A 19,037-nucleotide genomic window follows, 5' to 3' on the forward strand; every position below is an offset into this window, starting at 1 on the left:
GGCGAGCTCGATGAGGCCCCTCTAGAGGACTGCTGGAGTACAGTGAAAGCAGTCATCAACGACGCAGCCGAGAGCACCATCGGATACGTGGGACGGAATCGACGGAACGAATGGTTCGACGAAGAGTGCAGAACGGTTTTGGAGGAGAAGAACGCATCGAGGGCGGTAATGCTGCAGCAAGGGACTCGACAGAACGTGGAACGTTACAAACAGAAGCGGAAACAGCAGACCCGCCTCCTTTGTGAGAAAAAGCGTCGCCTGGAAGAAGCGGAGTGTGAAGAAATGGAACTGCTGTGCCGTTCCCAAGAAACACGGAAGTTCTATCAGAAGCTTAACGCATCCCGCAACGGTTTCGTGCCGCGAGCCAAAATATGCAGGGATAAAGACGGAGGCCTCTTGACGGACGGACGTGAGGTGATCGGAAGGTGGAAGCTGCACTTCGATCAGCACCTGAACGGCGTGGAGAACGTAGGCACGGGAGCCCACGGCAACGGAGGAAACGACGACGCCAATGCAGTGGAGGACGGAAATGAACCAACTCCCACGCTGAGGGAAGTTAAGGATGCCATTCGCCAGCTCAAAACCAACAAAGCAGCTGGTAAGGATTGTATCGCAGCTGAACTCATCAAGATGGGCCCAGAAAAGTTGGCCACCTGTCTGCATCGGCTGATAGTCAGGATCTGGGAAACCAAACAGCTACCGAAGGAGTGGAAGGAAGGGGTAATCTGCCCCATTCACAAGAAAGGAGACCATTTGGAATGTGAGAACTTCAGGGCGATCACTTTTTTGAATGCTGCCTACAAAGTGCTATCCCAGATGATCTTCCGTCTTCTGTCACCTAAAACGAATGAGTTCGTGGGAAGTTATCAAGCCGGTTTCATCGACAGCCGGTCGACAACGGACCAGATCTTCACCGTACGGCAAATTCTCCAGAAATGCCGTGAACACCAGCTCCAAACGCATCACCTGTTCATCGACTTCAAAGCGACATACGACAGTATCGACCGCGCAGAGCTATGGAGAATCATGGACGAAAACGGCTTTCCTGGAAAGCTGACTAGACTGATTAAAGCAACGATGGACGGTGTGCAAAACTGCGTAAGGGTTTCGGGTGAACTATCCAGTTCATTCGAATCTCGCCGGGGACTGCGACAAGGTGATGGACTCTCATGCCTACTCTTCAACATCGCTCTGGAAGGTTTGATGCGACGAGCTGGGCTCAACAGCCGGGGAACGATTTTCACAAAATCCGGTGCTTTGCGGACGACATGGACATTATTGCAAGAACATTTGGAACGGTGGCAGAGCTGTACACCCGCCTGAAACGCGAAGCAGCAAAGGTCGGACTGATGGTGAATGCCTCAAAAACAAAGTACATGCTGGTAGGCGGAACCGGATCCGTGTGGGTAGTAGTGTTACGATAGACAGGGATACTTTCGAGGTGGTGAAGGAATTCGTCTACCTCGGATCCTTACTGACGGCTGACAACAACGTGAGTCGTGAAATTCGGAGGCGCATCATCAGCGGAAGTCGGGCCTACTACGGGCTCCAGAAGAAACTGCGGTCGAAAAAGATTCACCCACGCACCAAATGCACCATGTACAAAACGCTCATAAGACGGTGGTCCTCTACGGGCACGAGACATGGACCATGCTCGAGGAGGACCTGCAAGCACTCGGAGTTTTCGAGCGACGCGTGCTAAGAACGATCTTCGGCGGTGTGCAGGAGAACGGTGTGTGGCGGAGAAGGATGAACCACGAGCTCGCTGCTCTTTACGGCGAACCCAGCATCCAGAAGGTGGCCAAAGCCGGAAGGATACGGTGGGCAGGGCATGTTGCAAAAATGCCGGACAACAACCCTGCAAAGCTGGTGTTTGCAACTGATCCGGTTGGCACAAGAAGGCTTGGAGCGCAGAGAGCACGATGGGCGGACCAGGTGGAGCGTGACCTGGCGATCATTGGGCGCGACCGAGGATGGAGAACGGCAGCCACAAACCGAGTATTGTGGCGTACTATTGTTGATTATGTCTTATCTTAAATGTGATGTTGAACAAATAAATGTATGTATGTATGTATGTATGTATGTATGTATGTACATAAAGATGTTTTGAAAGACGCGGACACCGTCTTCAGCCAAAGGCTGTCGAGACTGAATGAAACATAGCACTAGACAAGAGAGACACGGAGCATGCACCAGTCGATACGGAGAAGAAACTATTATCACGAATAGCTTTATCGCCCGGAGCGGGAATCGAACCGTCACCCCATAGAGCGATCAGTTGCTTGATAATCTCAACCGCACGGCTACGAGGCTCAACGTGATTTTGAGGTACTCCTAAACCGGGGAAATCGTAATGAACCTTCAAGAAACAATTTTTGATTCTAGGAAACATCACACTAAACTTATTGGGATATTTTTAAGGCGTTGGCAAAATTTATAAAAGATTACCAGCAAAATTCTTTAAAATAAACTCATAACTCGCCTTTATCGGCTAGGGAGTCCGCCCACGCTCTTTTGTCCCATCATGAGAGCGTTTCACTTCCTTCTCGAGAGCTGAATAGTGCTGACGGCTACGGCTTTGGCTCCTCGTGTTTTCGCTCGCTCTATCGCGGCTTTGGCGTTCCTTCGCTCCTCTATCTTCCTCCAGGTATCATCTGTGATCCACTGCTTTCTCCAGGTGCGTAGCTCACCCAAATTATTCTCGCCGGTGGCGATGAAGGCGTTCATTGATCTTCTACGCTTCCCCCTGCTGGAACATCCGCAGCACGGTTCTCTAGCTCCTCGACGAAGGACCTTTTCACCGCAGCGTCTTCCAGTCGGCGTGTGTTGAAGCGGCGCCCGATTTCCTCCTCCTGTCGCTGGATCCTGCCAGTGCGCAATCGGATCTCGCCGATTAGGAGATGATGGTCAGACGCAATGTCGACGCTACGTTTGTTCCGCACATCAAGAAGACTCCATCTCCATTTTCGGCTGATGTAGATGTGGTTTTCCGTGATTTTCCGTGACGCCATCACGGGAAACCCATGTCACTTTGTGCACTGGTCGATGAGGAAAGAGCGATCTCCCAATCACCATGTCATTGTTGCCACACGGGCAACAGCTCTCCGTTTTCGCTCATTTCTCCGAGACCATGGCGTCCCATGACGTGCTCATTGCCAGAGTTGTCGGAACCAATCTTCGCGTTGAAGTCGCCCATGAGGATCTTTATATCACCCTTCGAAATCTTATCCACGACAGCATTCAGTTGACTGTAAAACTTTTCGTTGTCTTGCAATTCGACAGCATCGGTTGGCGCGGAACATTGGATCATGGTAAGGTTTCGAACCCGTGTTCTAAATCTGGCTACAATTATCCTGTCATTAATAGGTTCCCACTTCATTAGCGCAGCGCAATCGTGAGCGCTGAGCAGAAATCCAACTCCGCGGTGGCGAAGAGCGTGTTCACCTCGTAGGCCAGAGTATAGCAGAATTTGACCCGATGCCAATCTGTGTTCTCCAAAGTACGGCCAACGGCTAGGCCAACGGACTTCGCTCAGTCCTAGGATCTCAAGCAACATACGGCATGCCTCATGGCTAGTTGTGCCAGTTTATCCTGCTGGGCTAGGGTCAATACATTCCAAGTTCCAATTCTTGTCCGTTGTTTCGCGCTAAAAGTCGTTGCCGTTGAATCAGTTCGTAATCTTTCATTTTGAGTTTCTGAACGGTTTTTTGGTTTCGAAAACAGTAGGTTGTTGGCCTAAGGTCACCTATGCACCGTGGTGGGGCTGCCACCTTATGTATAGCTTCCGGTGGAGAAGCATTTCATACTCAGCAGCTAAATACCAGAACAGACGCTGTTTGATCCGCATCTCCTTGGTGAACAGACGCTCGGGTCGTACCTCCTCAATCTAGCAGAAATCAGAAGGACAACAGTGCCCAGGCCGCACTACCAGCTAAGCACACAACTCTTAGCTGGCGGTCTTTGTCATCACTTGACCCGTGGAAGCATGAGGTAGAAACTTATGAGGACCAGAGTTATGTTGCACGCTCTCCTTTTCGACTCACCGTTTTGCAGCCCGAATATACGCAGCACGGCTCTCCAACTCCTCGACGAAGGACCCCTTCAGCAAAGCGTCTTCTAGTTATAAACTGCAGAGGTTGATGCAGCGGTGCGTGCAAATTGATCGTCGTAGTGCTGAGTAAGATAATTCGCGATTGTTGTGAGAGTTGTGTCATAACGATTTCACTACGCATATTTCAGAGATTTCATAATGAATTTCTCCTGTACTATTTTTGATGAATTTGATGGACTAGAAACATCTCAAAAGATTTCTCAAAAATCGTTTCCAGATAATTGTGAACAATATACTGCAGCAACGAAATAATATGGGATTCCTCTAGAAGTTCTAATTGTGAAAAAATGCTCCAAAAAACTTCAATAGATATTTTACCTAGTTATATTCGTGTTACTCTGCTTATCACTAATCTGGCTTAAACTTTCGCCGTAATACGAATGTGAAGTCCAAATTCTATTCTTCCGTATCATTTTTTTTTTTTTCATTTCCGTCACGTAATCTGCACCCTTTTACTGTTATTTTAAGTAAACATATTGACAATTCTTACTGATGCCCTCTAACACCCCTAGCTTACCAACTGCGCCAGCTAGCTTTGAGACCCAATCAAACGATAGAGAGCTCCATCTGAATGCATTTTTGATCGATTCCTTGTTGGTTGTTGTTTTCTTAAATAAGTGTATTGTAATTCAATTTTTCAGATGCATTTTTTACACCATATATAGGTCACGGAGATTCTGTTCGAATTGTAGATGCCGAATTAGGTACCCTGGAGCGGGAGCATGTCCACAGCACCACCACACGAAGGCGTGGCTTGACGCGAAGAGAGTCTAGCTCAGGTGAGATTGGAATCTCGTAAGCTTTATTCAAAATGATTTTCTGTGGTTTTTACCTGTTATTTTGCCCAATGTTTGTAAAGGCCAAAACAAACGTGGAATATGCGCTGATTTCTTACTCAAAATTTTCAGATGCGAACGACAATGATCCGTTGCTCATCACCACGGATAAAGGTAAGGTACGAGGCCTCACACTCGAAGCTCCCAGTGGAAAGAAAGTAGATGCGTGGCTTGGTATCCCGTATGCTCAGCCGCCCCTAGGACCACTGAGATTCCGGCATCCCCGGCCAGTCGAAAAATGGACGGGAGTGCTGAACGCCACAACACCACCAAACTCGTGCGTCCAAATTGTGGACACGGTGTTTGGTGACTTTCCGGGTGCCACCATGTGGAACCCGAACACACCACTATCCGAAGACTGTCTATACATCAACGTGGTTGTGCCGCACCCGAGGCCAAAGAACTCCGCCGTTATGCTGTGGATATTCGGGGGCGGATTCTACTCCGGTACTGCTACCCTAGATGTGTACGACCACCGTACGCTTGCATCGGAAGAAAACGTTATCGTAGTTTCGCTGCAGTATCGTGTGGCTAGTTTGGGATTCTTGTTCCTCGGTACGCCGGAAGCTCCAGGGAATGCCGGATTGTTTGATCAGAACTTAGCATTGAGGTGAGTAATGCAAGTGCAATATCGAAATGCGTATTTTTTTGTGGAGTAGTATGATTGATACTAGGATCACATAGAAAAAAAAAACGTGGTGAAGGTGGTGCAATATCAGTATCCAAGGGGCAACACTGATTAGACAGCTCTGATCCCAAGCAACATTGTGCAATCCATTTAGTTTTAAAAAGGTTCAGATAGCCACGAAAAAGCCAAAAGTATTTTATTTTAATTTTACGAAGGTTCTATTAATCTTAGGGAGTTTACTTGACTTAAACATCCATATGCCAAACGTCATACCTCCATTAGTATCACCCACCCTAAACCGTATCTTATATTTCTAGATGGGTACGCGATAATATTCACAAGTTCGGTGGAGACCCATCGCGGGTGACGTTGTTTGGTGAAAGTGCAGGAGCTGTCTCAGTATCGCTGCATTTGCTGTCGGCCTTATCGCGAGACCTGTTCCAGAGAGCAATCCTCCAAAGTGGATCACCCACTGCCCCCTGGGCTTTAGTGTCCCGCGAAGAAGCTACGCTCAGGTAATATGCGTATTAGGAATCGCCAGCGCCTGTGGTAGGTATAACTATTAAACTGATGGTTGTGTGTATTCTACAGAGCTCTTCGCCTGGCCGAAGCCGTTAATTGTCCCCACGATGCGTCTAAGCTCACCGATACAGTGGAGTGTCTTCGCACCAAAGACCCAAACGTACTGGTCGATAACGAGTGGGGAACGCTGGGAATCTGCGAGTTTCCGTTTGTACCAGTCGTTGACGGTGCGTTCCTCGATGAAACGCCCCAGCGTTCGCTAGCCAGTGGACGGTTCAAGAAAACGGACATTTTAACTGGCAGTAATACGGAGGAAGGTTACTACTTCATAATCTACTACTTGACTGAACTATTGCGAAAAGAAGAGGGTGTTACAGTTTCACGGGAAGAGTTCCTGCAGGCCGTTAGAGAGCTGAATCCTTACGTGAACGGAGCCGCGAGGCAGGCTATCGTGTTTGAGTACACTGACTGGACTGAACCAGAGAATCCCAACAGCAATCGGGATGCGTTGGACAAAATGGTGGGAGATTATCATTTCACCTGCAACGTGAACGAGTTTGCCCAGCGATATGCGGAAGAGGGCAACAACGTGTACATGTATTTGTATACTCACAGAAGCAAAGGTAACCCTTGGCCACGGTGGACCGGGGTGATGCATGGTGACGAGATCAACTATGTATTCGGTGAGCCGTTGAATTCCGACCTGGGGTACATGGAAGATGAGAAAGATTTCAGTAGAAAGATAATGCGATACTGGTCTAACTTTGCTAAAACCGGGTAAGGCCTGAATATATTTTATTGTTGTAAACATGAAAGCGCTAATTATATTTTCTTTGCACAGAAATCCAAATCCAAGTCCTCCAAACAGTGACTTTACAGAATGGCCAAAGCATACTGCACACGGTAGGCATTATCTAGAACTCGGGCTCAACACAACTTATGTGGGCCGCGGGCCCCGACTGCGGCAATGTGCGTTCTGGAAGAAATACCTACCACAACTAGTAGCAGCTACCTGTAAGTTTCATTCAAAATACTAATATAGACTGTTTCAGAAATTATAAATACACTTTGTTTATTAAATTAAATGAACTGTTCTAATGATTTTTACCGACTTTGTTCAGAGTATAGCATATTGTACTCCATATTTTTATATTTCCTTTCAATTGTCTTGATATTCTAAAGAACAATCGAGTTCTGTAACAAATATCTTAATTTTTCAAATTTGCATTTGCACAAAGGTGTTTTTTAATGATTTCAACATTATTTATCACTAAATACCAAAAATTATCTAAATGTTCATCACATTCGCTTTCTCAACAAATTGTATAAGGAATGCCTTGATCAAAATTATAGAAAAATCGATAAAGGTATTTCCACGACATTTTCTCGGAGATCAAGTTTCTTATTTTTTAAGGTTTTCAACGGAACATAAGAACGACCACACAGTTTCTTAGCTTTCCTGAACGCAATTAATCTAAACAAACTTATTTTTGCAGCTCATTCGATCCTTCAGATGGCAAAGTTTGCCATAACATAAAAACGAATGCAGTAAGCAGTAATTAAGACATTCGTTTGCTTAACGTTTGGTACTACTGGTGTTGTTAATGGTGGTTTTTTGATCAAATATTCCAGTAAAAATTACTCTTACCAATCGAGAAATATCTTTTATTATCGATACAGCAATTTTTATTGTGTTTGGAAATTAAATATTTTATCTGTGAGATTTTTTTCTTTTCTACTATACTACATTTTCTGACCACTTTGTGCAACTTCAAATTTTAATCATCTAGTTTACAGAGCCCTATTTTTTTTACTTTTACAAGAAACATTAACAAAATTGGTATTATTTGCTTCGTTAGCATGTTTACTAAAAGAGCTAGAAGAAACTTTTTGGGATATTGTGCTCAAATTGAAATGGCAGTTAATCGTTAGTGTATTTATAATTTCTGAAACAGTCTATAGACACATTCTACCGTGACGTTACAACGTTTTGACGCATTCGTAGTCAGATTTTCCACTATAACTCATAAAAACGAGCGTAAACCTCAAAATATTTTTTCATATTCGGATTCCTTGTAAAATTTCTGATATATTTGACCTATTGAACATTTAGTTATCATTAGAAAAACGTGTTCAAAATGCGTATTTGTAGCGTGACGTTACAACGCGCTAGAATCCGACCCTCTCTAACGCGCTACTAACATCTTAAAATATCTGCTCGGATTTTTATGATATTCTGATTTTTTTTCCACCATTGAAATTTATTGATTTGTTCTTTAATTAAATGGAATAAAACATTTAAATTTCGGATTTGTTTTTGGATAATCGACTTTTACACTTCGTGACATTACAACGCCCGTTCAGTTTCAAACAGGGTTCTGCTCGCGTTGTAACGTCACGAAAATGCACATCATGTTAGAATCAGAATAACACTAGTTTACAGCATTTTTGAACTCGGTAAGCTGATGATCATTTTTAGTGTAGAATCATGCCCTGAGTTCGAAAACGCGAAAGAAAAAAATTACAGTAGAGCGGAAATTTTTTCGACTTTCCATACAAGGTTGATGATTTGAAATCGATTTTTATTCTATTTTTAAGCAAAGTCGCTCACTTGAAACATCTCATTCTCCGTAATCATTGCTCCGATTGAGCTGAAATTTTTCTGTAACTCGCCTACATATGATATGTCAAATAAACGTCGTGAAAGAATTTTTAAATTGTTTTTTTTTCTTATCGAAAAAAATACATTTCTTCAAAAATTTTTGAGAATTTTGCTAAAATTTAAGGAGATCGTCCCCAAAACTCGCCAATATCTTGAATTTCATCAATCTGACGTAAAACCTGTATTCAGATGATCGAATGGTATTGTATTCAGCTTTTAATTTATGGAAAAAGATTTAAAATTGGTTGAACAAAATGCAGTATATTTGAATTAAAGTAAATTGCATATTTTGAAAAGTTGTAAAGCTCGATATTGAGCTAAAACTCAAAAACTGTTCTACTTCAATTTTTTTGAAGTTCGGTTTCGAAATCAGCGCTAAATTGTGCTTCAAAAATTTTGGTCGTTGACAGAAGTTCACGACTTTCGTTTTATTTTGTAAACTTGTGTAATCAGCCAAATTTACCCGAATTTGTGAATATATCATTGCATTATCTTCACTGCTTCAAGGGGAACTTAATTCCATTGAAAATCCGTTTTGTGATAAATGGCTCGGGGGCCAAGTTATTGCTATCAATAGTATGAATACTCCTACATGAAGGTTAATGACACCGGCACCCATCTTCGGTTTAGTATCACCCATATTCTTCTAGTTTTGTTCCAAAGACTAGCGCGCTTAGATGCATTATTTTGCACCGCCAGATATTTAAATTTTTCAGCATGTAACTCATCACACCGTTGAATTAAACATTTTTTCAATAATTTATGCAATGTCATTGATTCAATTAAAAACGCTTTAAGATGTGCGAGCAGTAATTGAAACAAAGACATACCTGAGGATCTGCATACCACTTAGGGGCATCAATTTCTGTGATTCCAGAGACAAAATGACCTAATTCTGACAAAAAAAATTCATCCTATATATGTCAGAATCATAATTACTTAGAGAGTTAGTGTCTTTGGCAAAGTTGTTTGATAAGTCAAAAACTTACAGCTGATTTACTATTGGATGTGAGATTCAGACACACTGGGCGACGCTAATTAAAAGTTTACAATAGTTTAGAATTTCTCAAAAAGCTTTGAAAGTTGAAAAACTTTTTTTTGGCAAAATCTTTGGGTACTTTATAAGAAGTTACAACATGTTGAATATTTTTTGAATAAATATAAAGTGCACGATTTTTCAAAATTTCAACTACCACTAGTCAGTTAGAAACTTGAACCAAACGGCTTTTAAACTGAAAATTCTTGACAAGATAAACAACTTTTCCAAAGACATCAACATTCTAAAAGTCTAAAGTCTAAGTTATTAGGGTCCTGAGATATATGAGTTTCAATTTCGTAGGTGTTACGTCTGTTTGTCGGCGATTCTTATATCACAAATAGATGTAATACTGACGTAATATTCATCCCATATATTTCAAGATCCTAATTATTTAGACAGTTGGTGTCCTCGACAAAATTGTTTGGCTGGTCAAGAACTTTCAATTGATGGGCCGTATGATTTCAAATCGTTCCACTAGGAGGCGCTAGAGGGCATACACATTTTAAGTTTTACTTATCTCAGGATCGTGATTAATTGGAAAGATGGTTGCTTCATTAAAGTTGTTTGGTAGATCAAGGACTTTCAGTTTAATTGCCGTATGGTATTAATTTCTGCCACACAGTGATGCTAGGTGTCTGTAATTTCTACAATATTGGACTTGATTGGTTAGCTCTACACAAAGATGGAGCGCTTTAATCAGAATCATATTTTTGACTGTTGTTCTATTAACTCTTTTATCTAAGGAATAAGTGAATCAAATCAAATTAAATGTTGAAAGTTAAGAATTATATATTGATCTTTGATTACAATTTGATTTGAATACAATATGTCCAAAGTGAAAAAAGTTCCAGCTTGTAGAATACTTTTCAAGAAATTCTAATCCCTTGCCTGCTTTTAAATTGGAAACTAACGTCTTCTAGTGGCAAAAACTCGCATCTATTGGTAAATCAGCTGCAAATCCTTAACTTACCAAACAACTTTGCCGAAGAAATCGTATTTCTATGTAATAGGGATCCTGAGATGTATGAAATTTAAAATTGGTAAGTTCTTCAGCGTCGCCTGTTGGTGGAACTCAAACTATCCATCAACTGTAAGTCTTTAACCAACTTAATAACTTTGTAATTTCGTCAGTGTTTCGTCTGTTGGCCACTGATATCATAGAAATTTTGGGTTTGAGTGGTATTTGATTACGAATGAAAAATTTTACAATATCGTAGTACAATTACATCGTAGATTTTGGCCAAACACCATATCCCCCGTCCTTCAAAAGTCTACGTAGTTTATGAACGGGCAATGGTACGCAATTTATAAACGATATCTTGAAAAAGAGCTCATACGACGAAACGGTTTTGAATATAGAACTACGTTTGTAATTCAGAAGCCGTCCAAGCCAGAAAGATTTGGTCTTTTCCACAGAACTTTTTTTCGTGACGTTACAACGCAAACTTCAACCAGGTGAAACTCAGGCTTCCGTGAACCGATTTTCTTTCTTTTAGTCTCATTTGAAACATCTTTTCGAGTACAAAGAGCATACAAAATTTCATATTTGTAACGTTTTCCGTATTTGAATAAAATTTGAAAATGTTGATTTTAATGCTATGATCAGCCATATTTCAGAGTTGTAAAGTCTTCCGATTAAAAATCTTTTTATGCTAAAAAATCTTCATACATTTATCTACAAATGATGGAAAACTTTTGAAAAATCAGTGTATTGGTGTTTAAAATACTACAGTTTGGATGAAAAATGTGCCTAAAAGACTTAAAATCACGATTTTAATGTTAACCTTAATCGTCGTTCAATTTATATTTATTGTCACACTAATATCATGTCGAATGCATTTTTGGATAACAAAAGTAATGTAGAATGTGATAAAAATGTCAAATATGCCATAACTCAACTTTGAAAAATTGGTATTGATGATACGGGGCCCGTAGAATGTGTCAATATCAAAACTATATAAACAATTGTTATATCTAGCAAGTGCTTGTGTTTGTGACTAATAGGAAGCAATCTATGATGTACTATATTGAAAGAAGTGAGATGGATTTTTGTATGGTGAGATGATCAATTCTCCATTTATGCAATGAAATGGTGCAAACAGCGTTGGTATTATGATTTCTAGTCTAATTTGATGCTGTTTGAGCAAAAGTTTGGGTAACTGTGTTGATGTATTATTTATTTCTTGTAACTTCAACAACACAGTTACCCAAACTTTTGCTCAAACAGCATAAAATTAGGCAAGAAATCACAATACCAACGAGTAAAGGTCTTATTCTCATTTATAAGTCTTAACAGAAAAAAAACATTAGGGGTACTCACTAAACAGATTAAATTGCTGCGTAAGCCATGATTTTCTGCTTATTTCAAATGTTTCATGATTTTGCGAATGAAATAACCAAAGATTGCCTTGGTGGTCGCGACGTTTAATCAGTTTAATCAGTTTACGCTGTTAAGTGAATCCATCTATTTATTTTTGCATTGCCTAGTTTATCACAAGCAAAAATGTACTAAAAAATTTAGTTGCGCATACGTCAACTATACAAATATGGGTAGTAAAGTGAAATCCACATTTTTGATTACCGTAAAACGTTATTAGTTTTTTTTTTCAGAAAATTTCCCTCATATTTCTCCATGTAACAGTACTCAACGCAAACAATGCATTCTCAATACGGCTTTATGCTGAGTTACTATGTTGTGCATATACACGCAGAACTCGATGTACACAGCGCAACGAGTAACTTTCACGCAGCGACCGAAAAGACAAAAGAATTTTCACGCAGATTTGTGTAACACTGGATCAACACAAAAAATGTGTTGATCCGGTGTTACACAAATCTGCGTGAAAATACTTTTGTCTTTTCGGTCGCTGCGTGAAAGTTACTCGTGTGCTGTGTTGTTTCATTTAAGGGTGTAGACGGAAGCTTCTATGCAAGCCCTATACCAATGCATCTGGTGGACTTAATCATCATGTACATGCTGTGCGAGCAGTTTCTTTGGCACCAAGTTATAGCTCTTCTCTCGCCACTAACCACTAACTGTGTAACATCTTGAGAAGGCGCTTTATCAGCCTTTTGACAGTTGTTAAATAATAGTTATACAGCAACCCCAAATTATTCGATTAAATATAGTTTTAAGTTATGATACCTCTCATGACGCAATTCATGAGTAACTGGAAGTATTTTCGTCGCGATTGAAACCCGAAGCTTCCCCGCACGCGACAATCGAGTATTCTCCCAATCCACAAGTCGGCATCAACATTTCAAAAGGGCGTAACTGCTTTTGCAACCAATGCCTTCTCACAGAGCTGTGGGTCGTATTTCATTCATCTCACGCAATTCACATCCATTAATCGAAAGAGGAGGATTTCATCTTTCGATTAATGGATGTGAATTGCGTGAGATGAATGAAATACGACCCACAGCTCTGTGAGAAGGCATTGGTTGCAAAAGCAGTTACGCCCTTTTGAAATGTTGGTGCCGAAGTGAAACCTAACGTCGGACGTAGTGCGCTTGGCAGCGGATCTGGCCCTCTATCCAGCGCACTTTGCCCGACGTACGTCCGACGAACGGTTTGGGAGAAAATAGGATTAGGAAATTAGAACAATTGAAGTACATGCCGCATAACGAGCTTTAAAGCGCTGTTATTTTGCGATTTCGGCAACATTGCAAAGTGTACTGTATAGTAGCAGCTGTTTCATTGCTAGGGATTCCTATTTGATGAGTTGGATTATAGTGCAGTAAAAGCAAACCTAGTGAAAGTGATTGATTTGAGAAAACTGAACTGGATAGTTGTATTTATATTAGCAGCAGCTATGTATTAGTTTATGGTTTATTTTTTCACTCGCTTCTTTTTTATTCAGCGTTCACTGCTTGAATTCGGCTGTTATGCAGCAGAAAGCAAATGACTGAAGCTTATAGCGCTGAAAATGTTAGTTGAGTATTTTCCGTCAATTACGTTAACGATCAAGTAATTGACGCATGTTAACCTGAAGCATGTGAAAATCTTTTAATTTCGCATGCGTCACTTGCCAGATTACGGCAGTACCAATAGTGGAGATCAGATTCAGTTCATCCCAAGTGGCTTTTTAGCATGGAACATGATGTGTTCGCTTGGCAATTTAAAAAATAGGGTCGGAAGTTCGATTCTCATCGGAGCGCGTTTTTTTTTTCTACGTCCGTTAAGCATATATTTTATTTGTATACATGAACGTTAAAGAACTACAACAAACAACAAGCTGAAATATAATAACGGAGAAATCCTATAAAGCCCACAAAAGCTTTACCAACTATTCAGTGGATATACCGATTTTTTGTAGGATATTCTGACTTTTTTGGGTTGTGTCACCCCCCTGAAATTAAGTGTTTTCCTTGGCCTAATGAGACGAAAATTTATTCCCTTGAACTAATCATTTATCATTTCTCTCTTTACAGCTAATCTACAAGCAACTCCTGCTCCTAGCGAGCCATGCGGAAGCAGTGCAGCACTCTATCGACCCCTTCTATTTTTAATAGTCTCGCTAGTTCTAGTAACCCGTTTCAAAATATAAAAGTCTTATGTTCATTAGGCTTTATACAAAGGTCGGTTATAAAACTGAATGATGGTTGCAAAATAACATCAATACTACTATGAATACCAATACTATTAATTAATAATAAAAACTGAAAATGGAACAATAAAGCTAGATTTTATTAAATTTGTCCATAACTTATCGATCCTAAGTGAACATCGCACTTCATGCGAATGATTGTACAATTGTTTTCTATTATTTTTCAACAACGTTATGTAAAACAAAGGTGATATCATTGATATTTTACTACTCATACAATAAAACAAAGTATTTCCTGTTATAGATTGTGATGAAAATTTCGCTTTAACTACAGCAGTAAACGTTACTTAAGTTCAAATAACAAGAATTTTATATAAAAACAACACTAATTAATACAACAGCTGCTAGAGACAACTAGACATTAAATCGAAAATCGTTATTTTGAGAAAAAGAGAAAAATGATTTATGATACTAGCAGAATCTCCCCTTATAAACTCGAGAGAACGCAAAATGGCTAATGTGTAATGATACAATAAACACAAGCATCTAATTCTAACAATCAGCTGTTTCTTTACTGAAATTTAAACAAACTTTCTTATAAAGATTCACACAAAACCACACTTACGCCATTGCTAAACACATACCACACATCAAACAACCGATCGTCGAAGAAATGGAATTGTAGATGACCGTTGCGAGAAATGAAAATAGGAAACAATAGTTAATGTTAGATTACCTAAGCCTACAACAGCTGAGCATGACGAGGAATAACACCTTCAAAGTAATCGAAAAAAGAGAAAAAACTGAAAACATATCATTATATAATGTAACTCCGTTGTAAGCTATTGACAGAACGTGGAAAAAAACAAAAGAAATCACCCAAGTGTAGTTAAATATTTCTATACAATTTATGGTGGCCAATTTTAATATGATTAAAAAGAAAGCAGCAGAAGTGCAGAACGCGAGGAGAAAAATGCCCAAACAACTAAAACGAGATAACAAATATGAAGTGAATTAGGGAAAACCTGCTGTTTACCGAATTCCTTTTAGCTGCTAGACTAGAAGATTGCGCAAATCTTCTACACAATATTAAGACTAAGTATAAAGTAGAAACCACTAATTAGAAATAAAAGTAAACGAAAGAGTAAAAAAAAACTTAGAACACACAAAAAATATTTAAACAAAAAAGTGAAACCAATGCGACTGTGTTTAGGCTGCGACGTTTGGATGTAAAATTTCTTTGCTAGTTGCACCCATCCTCACTCATAAAATACTAGACTCTAGATGAATGACAAAAAAGTAAGAAAAAATGTGCAATTTGCGACAAAAAAGTATTGCCCTTAGTTACCCTAAAATGTGAAACCCTGCCCAGGAAACCATATAACACTATAAAACCATTGTGATGATTTCCGTAAAAGAAAGTCAAGACAAAAAGAATATTTATCAAAATTTAGCTCATCGAAAGTTTGCTCTTACCGACAACAATTTCGTTCAAATAATTACCATATTGATTAGCGAATAGTTTCCACGTCGAGACGATCAGAGGCAAATGTGCACTTTTATCACCCTTTGAGGTGTACCAAAAGTAGTGCATTAGTCCAGTTTGCGGTGTAATCTGCAATATCGTGTTGTTATATTTTACATGTTTTAGCTGAAAAAATTTTCTTTGTCGGCCACGTGTTCAGCAGAAGCAAGTTTTGCGGGTTTAATCGGGATTTCCGTATTTTTTTTGTTTTTTTTTTATATTTCGACTTGGCATAACTAGTGTCGCAAAACCTCCCGGTTATCCAAGTAGGCCTAATTGAATATAGGCAAAGCATGTCTCGGCTTCTCGAGATATATGAGAATATTCTTCAGAAGATGACCTTCATAAGTAATCGCTAATCAATGTTCATTTTCGCTGCTTTATTTTGCAGTCCAAGGTATTAATACATAGTCAAATATTTAACAAAACACAAATAAACATCGGCTTATAATTGGCCAGAAATTTGTCTCTGTATTTTAGTACGACTGCATATTTTCTCATTAAATTTTTTTAATTTAATAAAACTGAGAGACAAAATAAAAAGTTTCAAATCCTTATAAAATTCGAAATTGGGAACGTCCTTCAAAAAGAAAAAAAAATCCTAAATTTATGGTGTCAGTGATCTTACGAATAAGTGTTAGTTACTTTATCAGTAAATGACATTTTTCAAATAAAAAAGATATGGTTTTCTTAAGAATGATGAATAAATCGAAGAAAGAAATCAAACAAGCGAACCCTCTTTTTTTTCCTCGACAAAGGTAAAGATATTGGTTTTTGAATTTCGAAATACTTCGATTTAGAAATAAAGCCTTAACGTAGGTCAGATTTTGGCAGGAATATAATTCAGTGGAATGTGTTTCGGCGTTCTTCCGAGGTAATTCATTATCATGGGAACGGCCAAAAACAATCAGGTAAATGGAAATACATGACAGATCAACAATTGAGTTATACTCTTGTCGAAAACAATAATATAGAAATCATTTACGAGCGCCTTTCGATGAGCAAGGACCAATTTTCGAACAATATAAGCTAAACCTGTGAATGATCTGTGAGCTGATTGTGTGTAGAAACGAAAATAGAAACAAATCATTATACAACTGTGTTAATCGGAAGTGCAATGCTGATATTAAGCGCCGCTTCAAAGCAATTGGAATTCTTGTTCAGTTCGTCAGTAGTAGCTCTCACATTTAGTCCAGGAAAATAAATCGGTTCTCGTGCTAGCTTGTAGACCAATCGATGTAACGCTTCAGCATAAGACACACTAAAAACAAAACCCAAATGACTCAAATGCCCCTTTTTTCTCGGTGGTAACCGTTGGTGGCAGAAAGTACAAAATTGACAAACATCTTCATTAACTAGTATTGATAGAAGTGGATTAAAGTAATTGGCAATTGTAGCAGACCTTTAGAAGTCAGATTCTACACCAAAAATTGCACATTGATGTCTCTTAGAAGCCGTGCACTCGACGACTAACCAAAGACAAAAGAGAGCCAGTTTCAGGATTAAGTAAAACGTGAGCATGAGTAATAAGAAAATGTATTGCCATTCGTTCTTTTGTAGTTCTAGAACACGCGATCCAGATTTGTAGAAATCATCAATCAATTTGTCAAACAAATGAAACACAAAAATCACTTTAAAACAACGGAATCAACGATCGATAAAAGTAAGAAATTAAGATGAACTAAAGTGTAAGTTGAGCATAAGTCAATAAACACCGTTTAATACATAAGTAATGCAAAACAACTAAATAAAAAAGGCTACCTTAGTTAAGTATCAGAAAAAGACAACACGCGAAAACAGTGGGAATGAAAAAATGTTCATAATACATATCATTTAATCTTAGAATGTATAATCATTTTAGGAAACATATTTTTATTGAAGAAATATTACATAATTAGCGAAGATGTGAAAGTAATGAAACACGCCATTTAGCATTATGTCAAGCTGAAGAAATGCTTCTATATTATAAATCAAGGACGAATGCAAATTTCTTCTGCTCATATTCAGCATTCGTTATTCGTAATGATCACTTAGAACGGAAATAAAAATCATTGCTACTCATTTTTATTTATTTGTTATATTCTTGATGAGCGCTCTGAACTATGAAGCGAACACTGAAATGGTTAAACACTTATATTTGTGTGATGTACATATTTTATGATGATTCCTTAACAATTTACCATTATTTTTTTATTTATCTGACCCATGTGTATCAATGCCATTTTATTTCATATTAGGTAATAACCCATCATTTAAAAATTTGGTAATTCTCAGATGATTGTGATGGATCTGTATGAGCCAGACTCACTGTTTTGTCTTTTATTATCTGTCACAATAACCTGTGAATAATGTAATATGTTGCCCTGGTTCGATTGCTGCCTTTTCACAAGTGTTTTTGAAAAGTTAACCATCTACTTGGTAAAAGAATTTAAACATTTAAAAAAAAAGTCATACCTAACAGAAATTAGTCTGAGAAACATCTTTTATTTTTTGCTTAGTATTTGTTTAATGATGTGATAAGATGTGTCATCAAGTATCACCAGGTATGCTAGTTTCATTTCTACTGTAGTAGCATCATACATGCATTTGGCCTAATAAAAATAAATCCAAAAAATATCTCCACACACCAACTATTATCCCTTATTAAATCTTTGATTAAGTAGAATACAATTGAAAGGAAATCAACTAATCTTTACCTTCTAAATCCAGCATGAAAAGATACAAACGACTATAGAAAGATTTAATTAATTGCATAATATTGCGGGATGATGACGAACACAAGAAATGTACGGGCTATTAAAAATAAACTAATAAATTCATGAACGCTAATGAAAATCAATAAAGTTTTATTAAATTGAAGCAAATAGTTTATTTTTGTTACCAATTTCTTCTTATACAAAAAGAAAAACTTCTGCTATATTAATTATTTATTACCAATAGATTTATTATGACTATACATGCTAGAAAGCTAACTAAACCCTAATTATAGGTATTAAAAGAGAACGGAATGAAATGGCTAATACTAATAGAATAAAAATGTATTTAATTGATTAAAAGTAATTGAACCTTGAATAACAAAACTAAAATGAATATATATGAAACATATAATGCTTTGTTAAATGTAAATGTTGTGTATAGGAAATAAAGATACACAATTTTAAAAATAT

General features: G+C 38.7%; 1 protein-coding gene across 2 annotated transcripts in view; it reads left to right on the forward strand.

Moving 5' to 3' along the window:
* Window positions 1–19,037, forward strand: part of LOC109403733 (acetylcholinesterase) — a 104,532-nt gene extending 85,495 nt beyond the window's left edge. The window contains exons 4-9 of one of the 2 annotated variants that reach the window (XM_029862673.2): window positions 4,753–4,890; window positions 5,020–5,557; window positions 5,893–6,090; window positions 6,167–6,874; window positions 6,939–7,111; window positions 14,230–19,037. In XM_029862673.2, coding sequence (XP_029718533.1) covers window positions 4,753–4,890; window positions 5,020–5,557; window positions 5,893–6,090; window positions 6,167–6,874; window positions 6,939–7,111; window positions 14,230–14,345 — 1,871 coding nt within the window. In that variant the 3' untranslated portion in view covers window positions 14,346–19,037. The remainder of the gene's footprint in view (window positions 1–4,752; window positions 4,891–5,019; window positions 5,558–5,892; window positions 6,091–6,166; window positions 6,875–6,938; window positions 7,112–14,229) is intronic. The other variant, XM_029862677.2, reaches the window with a different exon arrangement.

The sequence above is a fragment of the Aedes albopictus genome, chromosome 3 (genome assembly GCF_035046485.1).
Source record: "Aedes albopictus strain Foshan chromosome 3, AalbF5, whole genome shotgun sequence".
In the NCBI taxonomy this organism is placed as follows: domain Eukaryota; kingdom Metazoa; phylum Arthropoda; class Insecta; order Diptera; family Culicidae; genus Aedes; species Aedes albopictus.